Source organism: Peromyscus maniculatus, chromosome 12 (assembly GCF_049852395.1).
Source record: "Peromyscus maniculatus bairdii isolate BWxNUB_F1_BW_parent chromosome 12, HU_Pman_BW_mat_3.1, whole genome shotgun sequence".
NCBI lineage: Eukaryota > Metazoa > Chordata > Mammalia > Rodentia > Cricetidae > Peromyscus > Peromyscus maniculatus.
In genome coordinates, this window is record NC_134863.1 from 8,812,563 (window position 1) to 8,836,266 (window position 23,704).

General features: G+C 48.2%; 1 protein-coding gene and 1 long non-coding RNA gene across 2 annotated transcripts; both read left to right on the top strand.

Moving 5' to 3' along the window:
- The first annotated feature begins 1,604 nt into the window (after positions 1–1,604).
- Positions 1,605–6,057, top strand: LOC121821556 (uncharacterized). Its single transcript, XR_006062320.2, has 3 exons — positions 1,605–2,536; positions 3,524–3,775; positions 5,015–6,057. It is a non-coding gene; the product is annotated as an uncharacterized LOC121821556 (long non-coding RNA).
- A 12,596-nt stretch (positions 6,058–18,653) lies between these two features.
- LOC102910698 (transmembrane epididymal protein 1A-like) lies at positions 18,654–20,733 on the top strand. Its single transcript, XM_042259058.2, has one exon. The coding sequence runs from the start codon at positions 19,721–19,723 to the stop codon at positions 20,603–20,605; it is 885 nt and encodes a 294-aa protein (XP_042114992.2). The 5' UTR covers positions 18,654–19,720; the 3' UTR covers positions 20,606–20,733.
- The last annotated feature ends 2,971 nt before the right edge of the window (positions 20,734–23,704 follow it).

The window sequence follows — 23,704 nt, forward strand, 5'->3', positions numbered from 1 at the left end:
GAAAGGATAAATAATTACAAGACTGTGTGACATAGAACTCCATGGCATCCAACTTGAACATCTAGAGAAAACTGTTCCTAAAAATATGCAATTGACACCAAATAAGACAGAATTTAAATAGACCAATTAGGCTAGAATTGGAAAAGTAAAATAATCTAAGGAGACAGTATCATGTAGCCCAGACTGGCCTCAAACTCTCTGCTATGGATATCGCTCTGTATAAATAAAAAAATGATTGGCCAATACCAGACAGGAAGTATAGGCAGGACTAACAGAGAGGAGAACTGAGGAAACAGGAAGGGAAGGGAGAGACTGCCTGGAGCCACCGCCAGGACAAGGAAGATGTAAGGTACCAGTAAGCCACGAACCACGTGGCAAAGTATAGATTAATAACAATGGACTGAATATAAGAGTAAGAGCTAGACAGTGATAGGCCTGAGCTAATGGCCAAGCAGTTTAAATAATATAAGAGTCTGTGTGTTTATTTTATAAATGGACTTCGGGACTGGCGAGACTTGGTGGGAGCTGGAGAGAAATTCTCCAGCTACAACTCTCTAAGCAGCTGAGGCTGGCCTTGAACTCCTGATCCTATTGCCTCCACTTGAAGTACTGGAATTAAGGTGTGCACCACCATGCTCAGTGAGGGAAGGAATCGGAGATGTGGAGATGTGACAGAGAATGTCCACCAGAAGTCAAGAACAAATTTTACCAGAGCTACAAAGCTCTCAGATTATTTGTATAAACATCCAGTACCAGGGAGGAACGCATACCATGATCATCATCAGTCACCATTCTTTTAAAGCTCGGTTGCATTAAGAGAAGGAAAAAAAAAAACATAACAAAAACCTTCTACTTGTAAAAGATGGGACTGTATATCGACAAGAACCTAAAAAACAAAAAAGTCTGGAGAGTGGCCGGGCGGTGGTGGCACACGCCTTTAATCCCAGCACTGGGGAGGCAGAGGCAGGTGGATCTCTGTGAGTTCGAGGCCAGCCTGGTCTACAGAGCGAGATCCAGGAAAAGCGCAAAGCTACACAGAGAAACCCTGTCTCGAAAAACAAAAACAAAAACAAAAAGTCTGGAGAGATGGTCACACCTATATTCCCAACACCCAGGAGGCTGAGGCAGGGGGATCAAGAGTTCGAGAGCAGGTTAGAGTACACAGTGACAGCCCATCCCAAATTTAAAAAAAAAAAAAACAACTTACTGAGACAAATATAAAAGTCAAATAAATATGTGAGGCATGTAAAGATCGTAATAAACACTAAGCTGGAAATAAACAAATGGAGCTTAGGAGCCGCAGGCAAAGGGCCCAGCTCCGGCTCGGCTGGCCCAGGAAGGCTCTTCTGAAGGGGAAAGACCCAGGCTAAGGCCTGCTGCAGGGCAATGACATCCGGCCATCCAGAGAGAGGAAGGTGTGGGGGAGGCACTGAGGAACAGCAAGAAATCCGCTGTGGCAGCGGTTAGATGAGGCCCTGTGGGAAAGGGCCTGTGGGCAGAGAGAGAAGGCAGAATTCTACACTAGGACTAGAAGCCATTGAAGGCCTTCATGCACATGTATACCTTTAAAATATGATTTATGGTGTGCGTGCGTGCGTGCGTGCGTGCGTGCGTGCGTGTGTGTGTGTGTGTGTGTGTGTGTGTGTGTGTGTGTGTGTTTCTAAAATCGGATTTTCCTCCCCTTCCTCTCTTGCGACGCCTCGCCTTTGTCCTTTGTTCCTGGATCTTGAAGGGCCGACAGAGGTTGATGATTTGGAAGTGGGTCTTGTTTGCAGGTTTCCCAGAGTTTGGGAGGAACCCAGGGCCTCGCGCGGGAGAGCCACGCATCTACACACCCGCGAATCTGACCCCGTGGTCCCACCCTTCTGGCTTAGTAACTGCCCGGGTCTTAGAACCAGTTTTAAATATTAACTACAGTGCCCTCCACTCTCCGCTTTCCATTATTTCCTCCTAAATCTTTGTGGGCACTCCGCGTCTTTCTTAGAAGTAGCGAATTTCCAGACGAGTAAGGGAAGATCCTGGTGTCGCTGCTTAGAAATTGTGTGGCCCGCACACGCCCAGGAGGAGGAAAAGTCCCTAGGAGCTGGCTGTGTGGAAGGAGGGGACTGGGAAGACAGACGGACAGGACCGAGGAGAGGACAGAGGACCTCGGCATCCCCCGCCGAGGCTGACCCACGCACGCCCACTCCTCCGGGTGAGCCCCCGCCTCGCTCCGCATGCCCCCTGCATCCCCCCCGAGTTGAGGACCACCCAGATCCTACAGCAGGGACTTGGTCCCTCGGCCGCAGTCCGGGACCTCAGAGAAGTTCCAAACCTTCCCGCTAGAGGGCGCAGGTGCGCTTCGCAGAACCGAGAGACGGGGCGGAGCTCCCGGGTCTGAACCTGCCTACTGGGGTGCGGGGAAGGAGGCCCTGGAGCCTTTTTTCTCCAGGATGCATGGACCCTCCAAACACCTCCACACGCACACACCCATGCACCCCGGAGACTGCAGGGGGCCAGATCCGCAGGCGCGGAGTCAGCCCTGCCGACTGATGTGGTGAGAGCTGTCAATCCCCTTCACATCCTGCACTTGCGGTCTAATTTAGCCTCTCTGGTCTGCCTTCTGAATGGTTCCTTGCGCGGATTGTTAACCCTTCTATTGACTTCTTAGTTGGCTACTGCACTGTTTACAGTTCTATATCTAGGTAGTTCATTTTTTTTATTAATTAAATTTTTTTTCATTTATTTTACACCCTGACCTCAGTTTCCGCTCCTCTTCTTCTCTTCCCGTTCCTCCCCTCCCCCCACCATCCACTCCTCCTAAAGGGCCAGGTTTCAACAAAGCTCCTCCCTTTGTATTAAGCCAGCCAAGTATGGGAAATAGGTCCCCCAAAGCCAGCTCAAGTGTTAGGGACAGGTCCTGATCCCAATGCTAGGAGTCCCGCAAGTAGACCAAGCTACACAACTGTTACACACATGTAGAGGACCCAGGTCAGTACCATGCAGGCTCCCTAGCTGTCAGTCCAGAGGCTGTGAACTCCTATGAGCCCAGATTAGTTGGTTCTGCGGGCTCCTTTGTGATGACCTGGACCCCTCTGGCTCATACAATCTTTCCTCCCTCTCTTCAACAAGATTGCGGTAGGTCGGTAGCTCATTTTTTACTAGAAGTCCAGTGCACTATCCATTGCACTACAGAGCCAGGTGGTAGTTCATTTTAAAACAAACCTCCAATGCCACTTTCATATTTTCCATATCCTTACATAAAAATGTAAATTCAGCCTTTGTCTCCATGGACACAGTCAGTATCACTTCACTTAGCCTGTATCAGATAATCACCGCAGCTGGGATGCTCGGGATGTGATACTGTCCATTCTGCTTGTTTGTTTTGTTTTGGGGGGGCTGTTTGTTTGTTTGAGGTTTTTGTTTTTGTTTTTGTTTTTTCTCACATGCTTTATGCACCTGGTGCATAAAGACTCATCAAGCGGCTTGTTTTGAATTACTATTTTGAGACCTAATTTGAAAGAGGATTTTCTTCTCCCAACAGCTGAGGGCACTAGACTACCTGGAATGGGGCTTGAGAAGGTTCTGTAGAACGCTGGAGTCAGTCCCCACCCCACTGTGCAGACACAGGCCAGGGCAAAGGGTCCACCACTTTGCTGTATGGCAGACACATCTGTTCCTTGGGTTCTAGCAGGCCCTCCAAAGAGCGGCTATTCTCACACGGCTCAGACACTCTGAAACTGAACCACAAGCCTGGTCTGTGAACTCTCTCCCCGCTGTGGATGATCACACCGCGGTAAGGTTCCCCTCTCTGCCTGATTCTCCTGTCCCTCTTTTTTAAATGTCATTGTTGCTGGGCATTGCACACCTTAATCCCAGCACTCAGGAGGCAGAGACAAGCAAATCTCTGTAAGCTTGAGGCCAGCCTGATGTACATAGTGAGTTCCAGGACAGCCAGAGCTCTGTGAGAGACCCCATCTCAAAAAACAGAACAGAACAAGACAGAATATCCTTCTCAGTATGTGTCCATTATACATGATGGGCTTCAGTAGGACACTTTCCTACATGTGCATAAGATGTTTGGTCACCTTCATCCAGTCACCGGCTTTTGTCCTTCTGTTCCTTGTCTCTTCGTCTTCCCCTTGTCGGCTCACCCCGGCCCTCCTCCTATGTGTCTTTTAAAAAAGAAAACCCCAGTTTTCAGTGCTAAAATGAGGGTGTGCTGTCTCTAGCTTTTGTAGTTGTCTTGGGAAGGAAAGCTATTTCTAATTTTTCAGAAGCAGAAGGCAGATCTAGGCCACCCGGCCTGGGCCCAGCTAGAGGCCACTTTCCTGCCTCCTTGACTATCCGCCCCCATAGCAGGCCTCTCTGGCATGGTGTTAGGAGTCCACTGTGATGCTCTGATACAGACCCCTATTGAGAGGTCCCCAGACTGCTCTGGGAGTGAGCTTCTCCTTCCACAGCCCTCTGGGAAGAGGTGTGTTCTTCAGTGGCCACGCTGACGCAGCCAAATGCCTTCCCCATCAAGCCAACTCTGGTTCTCCTAACTGTACTTCCGGGGTCCCTCTTTGTCTTATGTGTCCCTCAGCTGTGAGCTTATATGGTACATTGTTAAGGGTTTGTGCACATCTCTTCCCTTGTCTTGTGATTGTTTTCAATAGCCCCGAACTAAAGAGGTTTGAATTCTCCTCCTCCTCCTCCTGTTCTTCTGTTTTGAATATAATTATTGGCACAAAGCCATTTTCTTACTTTATTCATTCACTTACCCTCCTTTACCTATAGCCTGACCTTCATTCTCCTTCCTCCAAAGGTAGCTGTTTCATTATGGTAATAAACAGTGATGTTTGCATGTGTTCTTGTTGGCAAAAAGTGTATTATTATTGGTTGTGTGCCTGTGTGATACATCTTGTTTCGTCCTTTCTCGGTTTTTGACATCCTACCGCGCTGTAAACATCTCGTTCAGAATGTCTGACCTCCACATAACACTCCACACTGCCAGCAGACATTCGAGGTGCCATCACTTCTTCCCCTACAGAAACCTGTTGCCGTGAACATCTCCGCGGGGATTTCCTGTGGAGAGGATTGCCACAGCAGAGGCGCTGCACATGAAGGCCTGAGCTCCACCCTGGAGAGCCAGGATCCTTTCACCTACTCCAACAAGGCCGCACCTAATCCTCTTCACAGCCGTCCGGGCTTCAGTGATGCAAGACTGACGTCCAAGACGCTAAGTCCTTGCAGCTTAGCGTCAGCCAGCTTTCCAGCAGAGGCCAGTCAACACACGCAAACGCTGTATGATTTGTGTCTCTCTAATTCTTTAGTGTCTTTTCCTACACTTAGCAGCTTAGATTTTTCATCTGTTTACCTGTTTGTGGTTTGCCCACTTTTCTTTAAATTTTTTTTGTTTTATGTGTATGTGTGTGTGCCTGAGTGTATGTCTGTATACCACATGAGTACAGGAGTCTGCAGAGGTCAGGAGAGGGTATCAGATCTTCTGGAACTGGAGTTACAGATGGTTGTTAGCCACCATATGTGTGCTTAGGAGCTGAACCTGAGTCCTCTGCAAAATCAGTAAGCACTATACCACTGATTCATATCTCTATCCCCTTACCATTTTTTTTCCCAATTGAAGTCACTAAATTAGTCAATATTCTATTGCTGTGAAGAGACACTCGGGAGATCAGTTGACCTTTGTTAGTATTTAGCTGCGTTGTGTTCTTACCCTGCAAGGAAGTGTCACGAAACACGACAGAATCCGCTTATAGAGTTTATTAGAGATAAAGGGACAGAGAGTGCGCAGGCCTGTGGGAGAGACACGTTCGTGGAGAAGAAGAGAGGAGAGAAGAGAACCGGGAATATGGCGCTCCGCTTTAAAAACCGGCTGGGGGCGTGACCAGGACACGTCACTACTCCACGCGTGTGCGTAGATCACATGGTCACGTTGCGCGCTTACGTAGCCATGTAACGTCATGGATTCTGGTCACGCGAGATGCCTTGGCCGGAACTTGCTAGGCGGAGGTGTCCGGCCTGACTGGAATTGGCTAGGCAGAAGTGTCCGCCTGGTAAATGCGACCGTGGGGGGGGGGGCTTGTTGTGAACCCTTCATTCCCAACTCTTTTATTTTTTAAAAAAAGAAAAAATTGTGGTTGACTGGGTACGGGGGCGACGTTTCTCTCAAAGACTGCTTCCAGCTGAATAGTGGGCGTTGGTTGGCTCTTGGGGGACGGTGAGGGGTATCTTGTGAAGTCCGGGGTTGATGGTGGAGGTCCTGGAATGACGTTCTGCCGTCTCCTGGTTTTGCGGCTGTCCATCCATGCTGTAGCTGGAGACCTCCCGTTTAACAAGATACTGTTGACATAGAGAGAGCTTAGAGAGAAAGAATCATTATTATTTTATTTTGGAGTTGGCATTTGTCTGAGGTAGATTTGGCCTGCCCAGATAGAGGCATGTGACATTTACCTGAGGTAGATCTGGTCTTAGTACTCTGCTTAATTTCTATCTGAGACAAGCCTCATTAGAGGTAGTTCATTTAAGGCACCTGTTTTCCTTAGGCAAGCCTTGCTGGAAATAGTTTATTTAAGGCACCTGTTTCCCTTATTAGGTTAGCACTTAGGAAATGCAGGTGATCAGTTGCTGAGTATTGAACAATGATAAATTGTTGTATTACATTATTCCTTACCACCTGGATATTTTTGATGGTCCTTTCTGCCTCCGGCTCTGTGTGGCCCTGGTTGAGAAAAGGAGGGATGATACCTTATTCCTCTGGAATTGGTGACAGGGCAGTGGATCCTGATGTCCTCTGGAGCTTGAGAGTGAGAGGCTCTGTTTGTTTCACTGTATATGAAGAGAGATTTTTCTGGGATGGAGGTGAGATAAAGGGTTTTAGGTGAGACAGGTGGACCCAGTGAGGAAAGCCCTCAAGTTTAGCAGCTGTAGGAGTTACAAGAATTACTTTGAAGGGTCCCTGCCACTTAGGGGAAAGGGGTAAAGGGCGCTGGCCTGGAGGAAAGAGAAGAACCTGATCCCCAATGTGTATTGGAGATGGGCAAGGATTGTCACACGGCTGAGGTAGTGAGCAGTCCGCATAGCTCCATAGAATAGACCTTAGGTGACATAAAAGAGGGGTTAACAGGCTATCTGGAACAGTTGGAGGCTTGGAAAAAAGACCTGGTGTTAGAACTGGTCTGAGGAGATATTTAACTTTTCCTGACGGTGGGCATATGGGTAAAATCAAGCTGTAGCCCTGGGGAGGTGGGAAGCCTCCAGCATGGCCATTATATGGCCTGAGTTAGATACGGATCCTCCTTTTGCTGTGAGAAGGCCACGCTTCCTCCAAATAGCAGCGTGGGACAGGAGGATATGAAAAGCATATTTGGAGTCTGTAGAGTTAGTGGCTAGGAGGAGAAGTCGGAGAGCTGCTGGCGTGTCTGGGAGGAGGCAAATGTGTGGAGTGAAAAGAAATGGACGCTCCTACCTTAGCTAGGAGATCCCTCCCCATTAAAGGTACAGGGCAACTTGACACCACTAAGAATGTGTGTGTGAGAGGGATGCCTCTGAAAATACAATTGAGTGGTGGTGTCTGCTGAGGTAGATAAGGCTGTCCCCTGTACCCGACAATAAAGGAGAGGTGGCATCCCAAAACTCCCAGGACTGAGTCAATGGCTCTGGTGTCCAGAAGGAAAGAAACAGATCGTTTCCCTGCTGCGTTCTGGGTTCCCTGTCATGTCTGTAGCCAAGCCTAGGTCTGTTGGAGGTCTTAGCTTGATGTACCCATGCATCTTGGTGCCTGGGGGCAGTCAGCTGACTCTGTCTTTCTAGGCGGCACTTTTAACAAGGCTGTTGATGGCCTGGCAGGGCATTCGCTAGCCCGTGGCCTTTTCCTCATTTAAAACAGGGACCCAACAGCTTTTGGAAGTCAGCGAGTGCCAGCACTTGGCAATTTTGTTTTCGGGCTTTTATCTCTTCCCTGGCACACCTTAAATGCCACAGGTGACTCTTTTGCCTGTGGGGTCAGGAGCCTTGCTTAAGTTTTAGTCAGGTAGGTCTGGGGAACAAGAGACAGATTTTCGTATTTATCCTGAACTATTTACTGGTTTTAGGGCAGCCTTACAGAGGCCTGTCAGGAGACAGGTAATAAACCTATCTCTGGCTAGACAGCCACTCTGGGTGTTGTAGTCCCAGTGTGGCTCTCGGTCAGGAACCGCTTCAGCTCCTGGGGGATGTGAAAAGTTAGTTTGATAAATTTCATCTGTATGAGTCCTAGCCTGCTCCCATACACACCTGAGCTCCTCAGGAAGTCATGAAAGGTGAGACTATAAGATTGAGTTATATATTGAAACTGTTTAATAAAGGAAGCAGAATTAGATGTATAAGAACCCAGCTTACTTTGTATCTGAGAGAGTTCTGTTAGAGAGAGAGGATGGAACATGAATTTTAATTATTGGTTCCTTAGCAAGATCTAGAGTCAGAGATTCCAGAGTCAGAGAATCCTCTGGTTTACGTACAGCTAGGAGCATATGAGCAGGAGAGAAGGAAACAAGAAGAGACGGTTTAGCATTGAGAAAGAAGAAAGCAACTCTTTCCATTTGCCTGAACGCTGACAGTGATTGGATAGCTCCCGTGAAATATCGGGATCTAAGGAGCTGCTCGGTGGCTCTTTGTTATTTTTTAAAACATACTTTGGCCACTTTTTGAACATAAACAAGTTAGCTTAGAAATCTTTACGTAAGGCATTAAACTGAGAGGTTTTAAAACTTCAACAAGACAGCCTAACGGAGAGGAAGGACTAACAGGGTTGGAAGCCTTGTTTCCCATGTCTGCAGCGGAGGCAGAAAAATAAAATAAACGTGATCTGGAGCCAAGGCCCCAGGCGTCCCCAAGGCCAAGGGCAGATACCGGGCGCAGGCTGCTCCTTGACTCGTCAGCCACAGAAGCAGGGGCCCCCTCCACGGTGAGGAAAGGATTCCCCGGGAATCCAGACAACGTTTGCCCCTTCGTCAAGGAGATGGACGTGCCGGCCTCACATGGCTCCCAGGACGCACCAACGGTGGTGGCCCTAACTCGAGAAATATCTCAGGCTGCAGACGTGGGAGACGGCTAGAAAAGTTAGGCTTGCGATAGGGGCCGACCGTAGCCAATGAAGACCGTGGTCGGGGGTTCCCCCGGTCTCAAGAACACGTGTGAGGCGCCGGACAATCAACGGTCGTTCTCACAGATTCAGGAAACCGTTTACGCTGGCCGAAAAATGGGGGAACTCACCAATCCGAGCGGTGTTGGATGCAATTTGGATGCGATTCAGGCGAATGGAGTGCGGTCTGTTGCGTATGGAGCAGATTACCCGGTTCGCGGGCTGCCAGGCGCAAAGCGCCCGGGAGCGCCCGCTCGGTTTCGGCACCAAAATGTTAGTTATTTAGCTGCGTTGTGTTCTTACCCTACAAGGAAACGTCAGGAAACATGACAGAATCCGCTTATAAGAGTTTATTAGAAATACAGGGATAGAGAGTGTGCAGGCCTGTGGGAGAGACACGTGCGTGGAGAAGAGGAGAGAAGAGAGAGAACCGGGAACATGGCGCTCTGCTTTAAAAACCGGCTGGGGGCGTGGCCAGGTCACGTCACTACTCCACGCGTGTGCGTAGATCACATGGTCACGTTGCGCGCTTACGTAGCCATGTAACGTCACGGATTCTGGTCACGCGAGATGCCTTGGCCAGAACTTGCTAGGTGGAGGTGTCCGGCCTGACCGGAATTGGCTAGGCGGAAGTGTCCGCCTGGTAAATGCGACCGTGGGGGGGGGCATGTTGTGAACCTTTCAACCTTGGATGCTTGATAGGTATTTTAAAGAAATACACTATTAGGGGGTTTTGGAAGCACACAAGAAAATCATTTTAGGAACCAGCTAATAATATATATATATATATATATATATATAAAAGCTAAAATATCACCAAGACTTCTTAAGCCATGGCTTGACCTTTGGAGAAGTCCTTGACTTTCCAAGTAGTAGCTTTTGCGGGAGTAGCTGGGTTCCATTACATTTTCCTGCAGCCTGCAGCAAGACACCATGAGCGGGGCAACTTTTACAAGAGAAAGCATTTAACTGGGGGCTTGCTTACGGTTTCGGATGATTAGTTCGTTATCATCATTTCTGGGATCATGGCAGCAGGCACAGCAGGCGTGGGACCGAGGATGGAGTTGAGAGGGTACATCGTGATCTGCAGGCTGAGAGAGAGAGACCCTGGGCCTGGTGTGGGCTTTTGTAACCTCAAAGCCCAATGACAGTCTCCCTCATCAAGGCCACACCTACTCCAACAAGGCCACACCTCCCATCCTTTTCAAATAGTGCCACTCCCTGATGACTGAGATGGGGGCCATTCTTAGGCAAACCACCACAGTGACTAAGGGTTTTCTCTTACTGTTCTCTAAGAAGTTTGTATATAGTCTAAAGTAGTGGTGCTTGACTTGTGGGTCATTAACCTTTTGGGGTTCCAATGGTGCTTCCACTGTGGTTACCAAAGACCATTGGAAAACACAGATATTTACATTACAATTCATAACAGTAGCAAAATTACAGCTATGAAGAAGCAACAAAAATAATTTTATGTTTGGGGGTCAGCATAACCTGAGGACCCGTACTAAGGGGTCACAGCGTTAGGGAGGTTGAGAACCACTGCTCTGGAGTCACCTTAATTCTTTGCTGCCTTTAGGTCTCACGCTATCTCCTGGTGCTTCGCTGCTGCCAATTAATGTTGCCACACTGAGTGTTCTTCATAGGACATATTTTCATTTTATGTATCCAAGTTCATTAAACTAATTGATCATTTCCCCATGGGGATTGAACTTTTGAAACCTTAGGAAGTTCATTCGTATCTTTATGATGTAATTTCCCCCACTTTCTTCTCCTAACTACTTCTTTCTTTCTTTCTTTCTTTCTTTCTTTCTTTCTTTCTTTCTTTCTTTCTTTCTTTCTTTCTTTCTTTCTTTCTTTCTTTCTTTCTTTCTTCCTTCCTTCCTTCCTTCCTTCCTTCCTTCCTCCTTTCTTTCTTTCCTTCTCTCTCTCTCTCTCTCTCTCTCTCTCTCTCTCTCTCTCTCTCTCTTTTTCTTTCTTTCTCAGTTCACTCTTAATTTCCTCTAGAGATCTACAGTCCATCTTCATACATAGTGTTAGGTTAGGGATACAGTTTTATGTCCCTACATAATGCGGGGTGCCATCTTAAGGTTCCTGTAGTCAGGTAGGCCAGCCAAAGGATTTCTATTGCTATGATAAAAAACCATAACCAAAAGCAACTTGGGGAGGAAAGTGTTTATTTCAGCTTAAAGTTCCAGATCACAGTCCATCATTGAAGGAAGTCAAGGCAGGAACTCAAAGCAGGAAGCTGAAGCAGAAGCCATGGGAAGTGCTGCTTACTGGCTTGCTCCTTATGCCTTGCTCGGCAGATTTTCTTCTATAGCTTAGAACCACCTGCTCAGGGGTGGTGGCTCCCCTGTCAGCTGGGCCCTCCCACATCAACCATTAGTCAAGAAGATGCCCTAGAGACTTGCCCACAGGCAATCTGATGGAGGCGTCTTCTTAGTCAAGGTTCCTCCTAAATAAGTCTAGGTTTGTGTCCTGTTGACAAAAGTCAGCTAGAACACAGGCTGTGCACCTCTAGAAAAGATTTATTACAGCTCTAAGGGGCAAGAGCACACCAAGTTCTGTATACAGAACCTTGCCACATTCCACAAGTCTCTGTCTCTCTCTGTCTCTCTCTGTCTCTCTCTGTCTCTGTCTCTGTCTCTGTCTCTCTCTCTCTCTCACACACACACACACACACACACACACACACACACACACACAGTGGGGAGAGAAGGAGAAAGAGAGAGGGGGGAGGCTGAATCCATCTCCAGAGATCCAGAGAAAAGACTGTTCACAGCATTGATGTCCCTTTGAGACCAGAGCACAGCAGGGACCAGATGTGGCTGAAATCCAAACAGACCTCCAAGTTAACAGATCTGGAGGAAACCACAGGAAGCTGAGGAAGTCAAGCTGGATCAATTCGAAGTTCAGGAGGGAAGGAAAAGATCCTGTTCACCACAGAGGGAAGGGCAGGAGGGAAAGAGAAAAGAAGGGGAGAGGGGAGAAAGAAAACACAACCTCTCCCCCGAGGACTGAGACTGACGATCAGGCAGAAAACAAACTGTACCCCAGGTAGGGCCTAACTGCAAAACCTAGAAAAGATCTCTGGCTACTTAACCATCACAGGAATGGGTCTCAGCAGCCCAGGGGCTCCAGGGGACATCCTGGCCTGTTCAGGTGCTTTAGGAACTAAACGTTGCCTGCCACCTGCCGGTGAGGTGGGTGTTCCTTGGCATGAAGCAAGGTCCTGGGCTGCTGATCCCGTTTTGGATAACTGCATCGAGGAAGCTCCTTCCCCCAGTGGAAGGGGCTGAATGACACAAACTTGAACCTGGCCAACAGTTAGGGCTCAGAGACAGCTGATAGCCTGAGGGTCCCCACAAAAGCCTGGGAAACCTGGGAACTCTGTTTTTCAGAAAAATTGGGAGGTCTGCCTGACCCACGACAACATCAGGTCTGTGATGTGCGGGGACAAGAGAGCCTGTGGACGACCTTGTAGGACAGTCAGCCCTACAGAAGGGAGGGCTCCTACACCTTCTAGGTGCCTCTTCTGTGGTGAGGCAAGAGGCTTCATCAGTCCCTGGTAATGGTTGACAGAGATCGAAAACCAAACAAGAGAGCCAGAGAGATAGCTTAGGAGTGAAGAGTTCCTGACTGCTCCTCCAGAGGACCCAGAACTCACGTGGTGTCTCACAACCATCTGTAACACCAGGGGATCCAATGCCCTCTTCCATCCTTCACAGTACCAGGCACGCACACACTACTCAGACATACACCCAGGCCAAAAACTATATATATAATAAAATAACTAAAATAAAACATCTAAAAATTAAAAAAAAATAAACCCAAGCAAGAACAGATGCCGAGACCATTGTCTGTGGAGCCCCAGGCCCAGAGGCCCTGCAAGCTGGCAGCAGGAGTGGCCTCGTGGATACACGTTTTTTCTCTTTCTTTTTACTTATTCTATGTGTCTTTCACATCATGTATCTTTTTTTTTTTTTAATAAGGTGTCAAATACCCTGGAACTAGAATTACAGACAGTTGTGAGCTGCCATGTGGGTGCTGGGAATTGAACCTGGGTCCTCTGGAAGAGCAGCCAGTGCTCTTAACCCCTGGGCCATCTCTCCAGCCCCCACATCATGTATCTTGATCCCATTCATTTCTCTATCCCTTCGCATTCACCCTCCACCCCTGTACCCCCTCCACACCCACACACACCTCTTAAACAAAATTTAAGAGAAGAAAGGGAAAAGAAAAAAAGGGGGGGGGGAATTAAAAATCTCATCATGTAAGTTGCAGTGTGTCACAGTGAGTCACGCAGAAAACTCCTTTGTCCATGTATCTTTACGTGCAGGTGTTCCTTGCAAAGAGTCACTGGTCTGGTTCGAGGTCTCTGGTGTCTACTCCACTATCAATGCTGGGCCCTCACTGGGACACTTGGGTATTCTGTTGTTGCCCTGCGTCATGGAGATCCTGCTGCTTTGGGTCTCTGGGTCAGGTTCCTTCACGTGCTCCAGCAGATCATAGATGGGGTGGATGTTGGGGTGGGCCAAGTCACCCTGGTTCTGGGCCTGCCGAAGGGTCCACCTGCCAGTTCTCCCCGTCCTCACAGGGTGAGGTTTCAAGCGCTGCTCCGGCTAATTCACTCCTTGCATCAGTGAGTGAGGGGTGGGACCAGCTCTCCTGCTCTCACACCCCCATCCCACATCTACACCCCCAGGGCCAGCTCTCCCACACCTACACCCCCAGGGCCAGCTCTCCCACACCTACACCCCCAGGGCCAGCTCTCCCACACCTACACCCCCAGGGCCAGCTCTACTGTGTTGCCCAGGTGATGTACAAGGGCCACTCTCCAATAAAGAGAGGAACTGTCCGTGGTTGTCCTATGTTCAGGCAACAGCTTAGGAGTGAGGAGCAGCCTGGACGGCAGTCTCCCCTGCCGCTCGGAGCACCTACTGAGAGGGAGCCCGCCTGTGCACCCACTCTTGGACCACCATTATGTCCCCTGCAGTGTGAAGGGGCAGCGGTGGTACTCTTTTGCCTTTGAAGATGTATTTCATTTTCTCGTGTGTGTGTGTGTGTGTGTGTGTGTGTGTGTGTGTGTGTGTGTGTGTACTTTTGAGGATCTACACATGTGAGTATGTGTGGAGGTCAAAGGTGTCAGACCTCCCGAGCTGGATTTACAGGCGGTTGTGAGCCTATGGTCATTGAAAACCAAACTTGGGTCCTCAGCAAGAGCATTATGTTTCTCTCTCTCTCTCTCTCTCTCTCTCTCTCTCTCTCTCTCTCTCTCTCTCTCTCTCTCTCTTCGAGACAGGGTTTCTCTGTGTATTTTTGGTACCTGTTCTGGATCTCACTCTGTAGACCAGGCTGGCCTCGAACTCACAGAGATCCTCCTGGCTCTGCCTCCCGAGTGCTGGAATTAAAGCGTGCCCCACCGCCACCCAGTGCATTATGTTCTCTTAACCACCAAGCCACCTCTCCATCTCCCCATCTATCAGTGGTCATTTTGAGGCAACACTGGACTCTCCTCAGGACCAGAGCCCTGCCCTGCAGAAGTGGTGTCCTGCCAAGGCGCGGGAGGGAAGAGTCCGCAGTGGGAGAGATGAGGGGAAATGGTTGGTCCTCTCACCTCAGCCTTGCACAGTTCTCTGGTCCTTCAGGGACAAAGCAACAGTAATGGTGGCCTGGGAAGACCCTGAGAAATGGGTCCTTCTCCACATGCTGGGGCTTTAGTCACCAGGCTTGGCTTTCTTCCTGGTCCATGTGTGGTGGCTGTGGTGAACCATGGCTGTGGTGAACCAACACCACCAGCACATTCTGGGGGCACCAAACCAGAGTCTTGGCTATTGATGTAAGTGTCCAAGGCCTGGATGGCGTGTGAGTCAGCACCCAGTTGCAGAAACTATGTATGGTGATGGGACCATCCGCTGGAAACCACTGCAGCACCTTCTGCTGACCACTGGCCTTCAGTGCTGCCATGCTGGCACCATCTCCAGCCTCAGGTACCACCGAAGCCGCCAGATATCAATATTATTGTGCCCGAGCCCCCCAGCTGTGGAACTCACAGAGGTTTTTAGGGTCGAGTTTAGCCTGCGGGATGAAGGTGCCCAGGATGAGTGGATCTTCGGTCCCTAGTTGTACCCCGACTCCATGATAAACATTTTTACAGATGCCCACCGACAGGTAGACGGAGGTGTCTGGAGATCTAGCTTGGCTTCCTATCCCACAGGCACGTTCTTTTACTCAGTAGGCTGTCAGGCCTACTCCTGGTAGGCTTCTCCTGTAAGGCTAGACTCTGACAAATGTGAGCTCAGAAGGATGTCTGCTCAGGAGGAGACTGTGGGAACAGGGCAGGTGGGTGGTCTTTCTAGTCTTACATAACTGCCGTCTGGGAATATGCAAGTGAGGATCTAAGGGCCTTATCTGCAGGTTTCTCACTAGTGACAACACACTGGTGTGTGCTCTTCTCTCGACCATACTTTGAAAACAAGGAACTAGCCACACCCACACCTGACTTCTGCAATACAGGCCTGGGTGGGTGGGGCACGCTGTGGAATTCTGTAGCAAGATCTGGGAGGAGAAACAGCTGAGCAATGTGCCTGTGCATTTGGTTGTGGAAGGGATCCTTTGTAATAAGTCTTTGTCTGTCCCGCCAGCCAGCTCCCAAATAATCACACAGAGACGTATTATTAATTATGAAAGCCCAGCCAACAGCTTAGGCTTGTTCCTAACTAGTTCTTATAACTTAAATTAACTCATTTCTATTAATGTACATGCTGCCATGTGGCTCATGGCTTGTTACCTCATCCCCTACATGTTATGCTTCCTCTCTGTCTAATTGGTGACCCCTGGTATCTCCACCCTTCATCTTCCCAGCATCCTTCATGCCTGGAAATCCTGCCTAGCTATTTATTGGTCATTCAGCCTTTTTATTAAACCAATAACAGTGACACATCTTCACAGTGTACAAAAAGATTATTCCACAACAATCCTTTGTTACTTAGTTTATAATGTAAGCTTTTTTATAGAAGCATAGTATCAATGCAGAGAAGCACACAGCTCAGTGACTTTCCTCCAAATTGCCTGTGTATCTAGCATCTAATCAACAAATGGAATTTCATTAGGGTCCCAGAAATAACTTCAGGATTCCTTTGAAAGGGAGAGAAATTGATCAATTCAGTATTTACTTGTTTCATTATTTGGAATATTGAGGATGGAGACATGGATGGATGGCTGAACATGTTAGGGCTTTCAGAGGCCAAGCTTGGACCTTAAAAAATCTGGTAATACCATTTCTTGGTGATTCCATCCCTCCCTGTAACTCCATCATCAGGGAGTCAAGCCTTCAACAAATGAGCTTTGGATGACATTTGAGATCCAGACCATATCAGATTAGATTAGATAACTTTCACCTCAGACACTCGTGTGTGTGTGTGTGTGTGTGTGTGTGTGTGTGTGTGTGTGTGTGCTTTCTCTCTCTTCTTCAGCATTAGGGATCACATCTAGAATCCTGCAGCATGGTTGGCTAGTGCTCAACCATTCAGCAATATTTTTGGCCCTGAAAACTTTTTTTAAATGGAGCTCTCTGCTCCTCAATAGTGAGATCTTGCTCTGGTATGATGTCACTCTCACATCAGGGGTGGGATCAGTCCCCTCACATAAGTAGGCAAGGTAGCAGTCAGCATCTACTCTGCAGCTTCAAGGGTAGGTGAGTGGCCCTCATCATGATCAACAGTAGAATCGAGGGGGGGTGGTGTCTTATTCTTCACTTTTCACTTTTTCATAATTTTGGTAAATATCTACAGACACAACAAAATATGCCCATCAAACCATTTTAGGCATACGGTTAGTGGCAGAAAGGACGTTCACCTTGCTGTGTGCCCATCACTCCCCTCTATCTCCATATGCCTTTTATGTCCCCAAGGGAAACTCCACACTTACCAAATAATGATGACGTCTTACAGTTTCTATGCTGTGATGAGACACTGTGACCATGGCAACTCTTTTTTTTTTTTTTTTTTTAAGATTTATTTATTATGTATACAGTGTTCTGTCTGCATGCCAGAAGAGGGCCCAGATCTCATTACAGATGATTGTGAGCCACCATGTGGTTGCTGGGAATTGAACTCAGGACCTCTGTAAGGACAGTCAGTGCTCTTAACCTCTGAGCCATCTCTCCAGGCCCCATGGCAACTCTTATAAAGGAAAACATTTCATTGAGGTGGTGGCTTACAGTTTCAGAGATTTAGCCCATTAGCATGCAGGCAGACATGGTACTGGCTACATCTTGATCAGAAGGTAACAGGAAATGGACTGTGACACTGGAAGAAGTTTTAGCATAGGAGAACTCAAAGCCCACCCCACAGTGACACACTTCCTCCAACAAGGTCATACTGCCTAATACTGCCACTCCCTTTGGGGGCCATTTTCTTTCAAACCACTACAGATGCCTAACCCCATCTTCCCCAAGCTCCTGATGACCAACATTCCGTTTTCTGTCTCCATGAGTTTGACTGATTTAGGGATCTTTTGTAAGTGGACTCATGAGTTAAGCTTGGTGGTTCAAGTCTGTAATCCCAACACTTTGGAAGCTGAGACAGGAAAGTCTCTGTGAGTTCAAGACCAGCCTGGGCTACATAGTAAGTTCCCTGCTAGCCTGTGCTATAGTGTGAGACCCCTCCTCAAGAAAAATAATTGGTCTGGGCAGTAGTGGTGAAAGCCTTTAATCCCAGCACCCAGAAGGCAGAGGCAGGCAGAGGCCATCCTGGTTACAGAGTGAGTGCCAGGACAGCCAAGGCTACGTAGAGAACCCTGTCTTGAAAACCAACATGCAAACAAACAAACAAAAAAATAATTGAACTCACATGGAAGTTATCCCTTTGTGTCTTTAGGAGAAGTCTAAAGCATAAATATTTAAATCTAATCCTAGGCCAATCAAATGAGCATTTTGGAGGGTGAATCCCAAACACTGGTCGTATTATTAAAAGCTCCCAGCAATTCTAATGAACGTCCATGGAAACCAGTGGGCTGAAGGGTTTGAGTCAGATTTACTTCAGGGACTCTCATGTAATTGGACATTTCTCTCCTGCCCTCTTGTTCCCAAATACCTGGCAGCCACTTCCCAAATAACTGACTGGGAGGCTTAATATTACTTATACATATTTGGCTGATAGCTCACGCTTGTTACAGCTAAATCTTACACTTATATCAACCCGTATTTCTATTTATGCTTTACCACATAGCTCATGGCTTGTTACTTCATTTTCTACATGTCCTGCTTGCCTGGTGGCTGTGGCAGCTGGCTTGCGTCTCCGCTGATTCGGCCCTTCTTCTTCCCATCATTCTCAGTTTGGCTTTCCCGCCTAACTTCCTGCCCAGCTACCGGCCTGTCAGCTTTTTATTAATCAGTGAGAGTAATCCATATGCATAGTGTAGAAAAGGATTGCTCCACAGCAGTCCCTCACGATCACAATCACACCCCAGCACCTGCTAACAGATGCCCTACCGTCTCTCATCTGAGGGTGATCCTGCCACGTTTGAGTGCTTATTATAGCAACACACTGTCTCTCCCAGGCTTGTGATTTGAACACTTGCTCCCTGCTTGCTGTCTTAGTAGACTGTGGAAACCTTAAGAGGTCTACTTGGCTGGCAAAAGTAGGGGGCGGACCTTTGAAGGTTCTACCGTGTCTCCTGCGATCTACCTGCTCCCTGGTTCACTGAAATGTGAATGGTCTCTGCCACAGACTCCTGCTACTGAGATCTGAGCTGCTCAGCCAGGCTCCCCCACCACAGTGGGATCAGCCCTCTGAAGCCCAGAAGCAAAATAAATCTCGCCTCCCTTAAGGCGCTTCTTTCAGAAATTATGAAAGAGTGATTCGAAAGTAAATAATATGAACAATTCCATGGTAATAAAACTCCGTTCTGTCTTCCTCACCATGGGATTCAATAATAAAGTGACATGGAATGGGTCTTAAACAAAAGGTGTCTCTTCTTATAAAGTCATTCATGGATTTAACTGTGTGTGTGTGTGCGTGCCTGTTTGGGAGTGTCCTAGAAGACCAGAAGAGGGTGTCAGATCCCATGGAGCTGAAGTCACAGGCAGTTGTGAATTGCCTCAGGTGGGTGCTAGAGACCAAACTCAGGTCCTCTGTGAGAGAAGAAAAAGCTCCTGACCACTGAGGCCATTTCTCCATTTCCCTTGTTGGAGGATTTAAATGAGAGAAAGAGTTCTCCTAAGCCTAGCACCAGCTGTCAGCAGCAGAGACAGCCCACCGGCCCTCTGTTAAAGCCCCTTCATTCTTTCCCTGCCTCTCTCTGTGGGGCTGGAGCCTGGGCATTAATGGGAGGAAAGGCAAACCCAGTCTGCAGGGCTGGCCAGCCCCATGACACAGAAGCTGCAATCCCAGCTCCAGCAAACTTCAGCCAGGAGCACTGCAAGATGACTGAAAACCACCTTGCTTAGAGCCCCGCCCTGGGAGGGGCTCAGACATCTGCGATGAGGATATTCTTGCATGTGGGTGGCAGGGCCAGGAAGCTGGAGGCTCTGATAATCTCTTGTGTGGCTTTTGAGGACAGCCAGTACTTCATCTGCTGGCTCTGGTCTTGTCCGACTCCACACACACAAAAGCCATGGGAACCCTGGAGGGACACCTGCTGCCAGGAGTGGGCCTCCTCCTCTTCTCCTTCTACTACTCGGCGTTGACATCCTTGGCCCTGCTACGGGAACAGAAGGTCCTCAAGCACCCCCTGCTCCCAGGGAAGCTGCGGGGACACAGGCTGTCTCGGCAGGTATCGTATGAAGCCGTGGTGAAGGTGCTCGTCCCCACCTGTGGCATTATCGGTGAATATTTCTACCCCCTCGGGGTGAATCGCGTGCAGATGATAGACTGGAAGGACCCTCGGCGGCCGTTTGTCTTCAAGGACAACTGGCAGCATGTGACCATGTTTGGGTTCTTTATTCTCAGTGGCGTGGTGGACATGGTGAGCCAGGCACACCTGGGCCGTTGGGGTGTGAAGCTGGAGCGTGCAGCCGAAGCGTTGGCTTTCTATGTGCTGATCATGCTGATGGTAACCCACATCGAGAACAAAAGCTCCTTGGAGATCCGAGTACACCTTCTGCTAATGATACCCTCCTTCTTCCTTGCCCTGGTGCTCACTGTGGAGGTCTGGGTCCCCAACCATCCTCCAATCTGGATCCTCAAGTGTTGGCTGGGGCTGGTGTTAAGCAGCTGGATGTTGCAGATCTGTGAGATGTATATACCTCTTACTGGACAGCCCTGGAGGGCAGACGACCCCATGGATCACGCATTCCTAACCATCTTCTTCTGCTGGCACCTGGTCTTGGCGGCTGCCCTGTTCCTGGCCACCTATGGCCTCTGCAGTCTCTGGCACAGTCACTATTCTTCCTGGACAAAGACTCCTGGTGCTAGGTACCAGCGGTGCCCTATGGAATCCAGTGGTGAGGAGCTAGAGAAACTCAAGGCAGAGGCCCTGCCACAGGATGAAGTCGTGTAGGAACAGAAGCTGTCGGGAGTGCTGTATGCACAACCTGGGATCCACAGCATAGCTTCCCACCCCAGGACTAGCTTCTTCTCCCTAAATAAAACTTCTAGTTCCAAGGATGACTTCTTGATTGTTACTTTGTGCTGTCCAGGTCAGTGTCTTACCTGTTTCCTTATCTATATGGTTTCTGTTCATTCGAATACAAAGAACAAAACAGCGCTTGTCTGTAATAGCTTTGGGTAGCTTTTCATATATATAAACTTAAACTGAGTATGTCTGCTGACTACTGAGAAGGGGATGAAGAACTTGGTTGTATTGAGAAGGGATTCAGGCAGTTTACCCAGGGTTCAAGTCAGGAATGAGAAGAGTCCGGGCAGGAATTCTCAAAAGTGGTTGTAATAAGGTGATTGAAATATAATTTTAGGACTGGTGAGATGGCTCAGTGGGTAGAGGCACCTGCCACAACCCTGGGGGACCTGAGACCCATCCCTGGGACCCACAGTGTAGAAGGGGAGATGTGGACTCTTGAAAGCTGTCCTCTGATAAGTGTGTGGTGCACATGCCATCACACACACTAACAATAATAAGATGCGATTAAAATGTTTTCACAAATTTAAGGGCTGGGGATGTATCTCACAGGTAGAATGTGTGTGTGCCTAGCATGCCTGGGGCCTTGGGTTCAATCGCCAGCCGTGCAAAATCAAAAAGCAAACAAATGTTTTGAAGTGCCTTGTTTTGGCTATGATACAAAACAACTTGTTCCTACTCTTTCGGAAAGTCTATTGCATGTGTTATGTCCTATGTGCATGCTTCTGGGAGAGACTGAAGAGATGACTACATCTTACTTGAGAATGGGGTCAGGGGAGAAATAGCCCTGAGGTAGGGGTGGGTACCAATGATCTCTATGGACATCTCCAAATGAGATGCAGCCACTCAACATCTGGAAGTCTGAAGGAATGGCAGGACGGGAGGAGGAGGTGGCAGGCATGTGGAGAAAGGATAACGGAGACAAATGGGCACGGTGAGGCTGCTGCATTTACGGTCCCCATACAGCCAGGGATGCTCTTCTTGAAGGACGGAACGCTTCTAGAAGCTTAGAGGTTTGCAGAGAGCAGACAAGACAGCCGTTTTAAAATGCCACAGGCACCCGGTGATATACAGTGGATCTGCAGAGCAGCAGAGGCTAGCAGAGGGGCCTGTCCTCCGGGAGCAGCAGGCTTCAGGCCTCTTCCCTCACACCCCACACCTTCTCTCCCCCACATAGCGGGAACCAACCCAAGCCCAAAGCCCCAGATCCTGATTCTCTCTGAGACTAAGAAAACTTAAGGTTTGAGATTCCTCATATTATACACTGTGTTCATGAGCCTGGGGCAGCGTTCATATTATCCTTGATAGTTTGTATATCATGGGACATTCACCAAAGTGAGAATTTAAAGGTTTTTTTTTTTTTCTCTAAAAAACTCTTTTCAAAGTTGCATAAGCTTTGTACTCTGCAGAACCTGGCTCTGCCTCACCCAGCAGGCTTAACACGGGCATGCGGTCAGGGCGTGTCAGAGAAACCCGTCTCTTCTGGATTGACAGCACATTCTTCGTAAGAGAGCAGTGTTAAAACTTGTCCATACGCAGCCTGAAAGCAAAAGCTTAGGACGTGAATTGCATTACACACCAGTTGAATGTCACACCAGAGTCCCTTGCTAAAGTATAATTCCCAGGTCAACACATGTAAATGAGGGACCTGGGCAGTAGCTGAAGGGTTATGTGCTTGCCTGGTATGTCAGGAAGCCCTGGGTTCTAGCACCACACTAGCATCACACACACAGACAAAGGTGTTAGCAGATCCTAAGCCAGGTTTAGAAAAGGGAATTAGAGTTAAGAGAAGATGGATCCGGAGCAGGGGCAGCCATAGTTTACACAGATCAGCTACTTGCCTCCCTGTGCACAGTGTGGAATTTGTCTGCACATCTGGACCTTTCAGAGCACACCAGTCACCATTCTCCAAAGAAAACAGGATGTTGAGATGGATAGACAGACAGACAGCAAAGCATGTCCAAAATCTGCAGGACAGGACAGTAGGACAGAGGTCAGGGGCAAGCTGAGGCCTCATTCTTGAGTTCCTAGGTTTTGTACCAATAAAGACCGTCCAGCAGGGCGTTAGTCTTTTCTGGGACCTTCAGTGGCTGCATGAATGAACCTGTGCTCACTGTAAAGGGCGACTTTCTCATTCAAATGATGTTTTAAATGTTAATTACACCCCCCAAATACCATCGCAGTAACATCTACAAGGATAACGTGACTGAACAACTAGATAATAAACCTAGCCCAGACAACATAAGATCAACTGTCACACCCAGCACATCAGAACATTACCACTCACTCGGACATGGTTTTTATTAGCTTGTAATTTCTGGAGACTTTTCAAAATAACAATACTAATTTCATTTTAGAGGAATTTCATCATTAAGGCTCTGATTTGTGTATTAATGTACATGTAAACTGACCTGGAGTTTGGTTCCGAGCTTTCTCTAGCGGGAAAGGGCTTATAGATAGGTAACAGTTACCTTTTTTGTATGTGTGGTTTCTTGAGACAGGATTTCTTTATGTAACAGCTCTGGCTGTCCTGGAACTCATTCTGTAGACCAGGCTGGCCTTGAACTCACAGAGTTAATGCACTGTGCACACATAAATTTATTACTATACATTTTACATTTTGGACATCTTAGAAAATGTTGAAAAGTATTTTGAAACTTAAACCCAATGCCATAATCCCAAACGAATTATTGCCAAGAGGGCTAGATGGGTGGATGACAGGGCTTTCTGGTTGACAACTCAGATCATGCTTGGTGACTAAGACAAGATAAATAATCAAGAGGCTTAGAGGCAAAGGTCCTAAAGATGAGGAAACCAAGAGTGGAAATCCAGCGTTGTGGGAGGAGATTGAGAAAGGATACCCACAATACGAAGAGATGACAGCTCTGACTTGGGCAACCCCGGAGTCTTTGTCCTCAGTGAGTTCTCAGAGGTCACGTTTTGGCATCGAGAAGGATAAGAAAGAAGGCGCTAAGGTTAATGTGACCTTTACAGGGGAGATTGTCAGAGTTAAAGCAGGTGAGT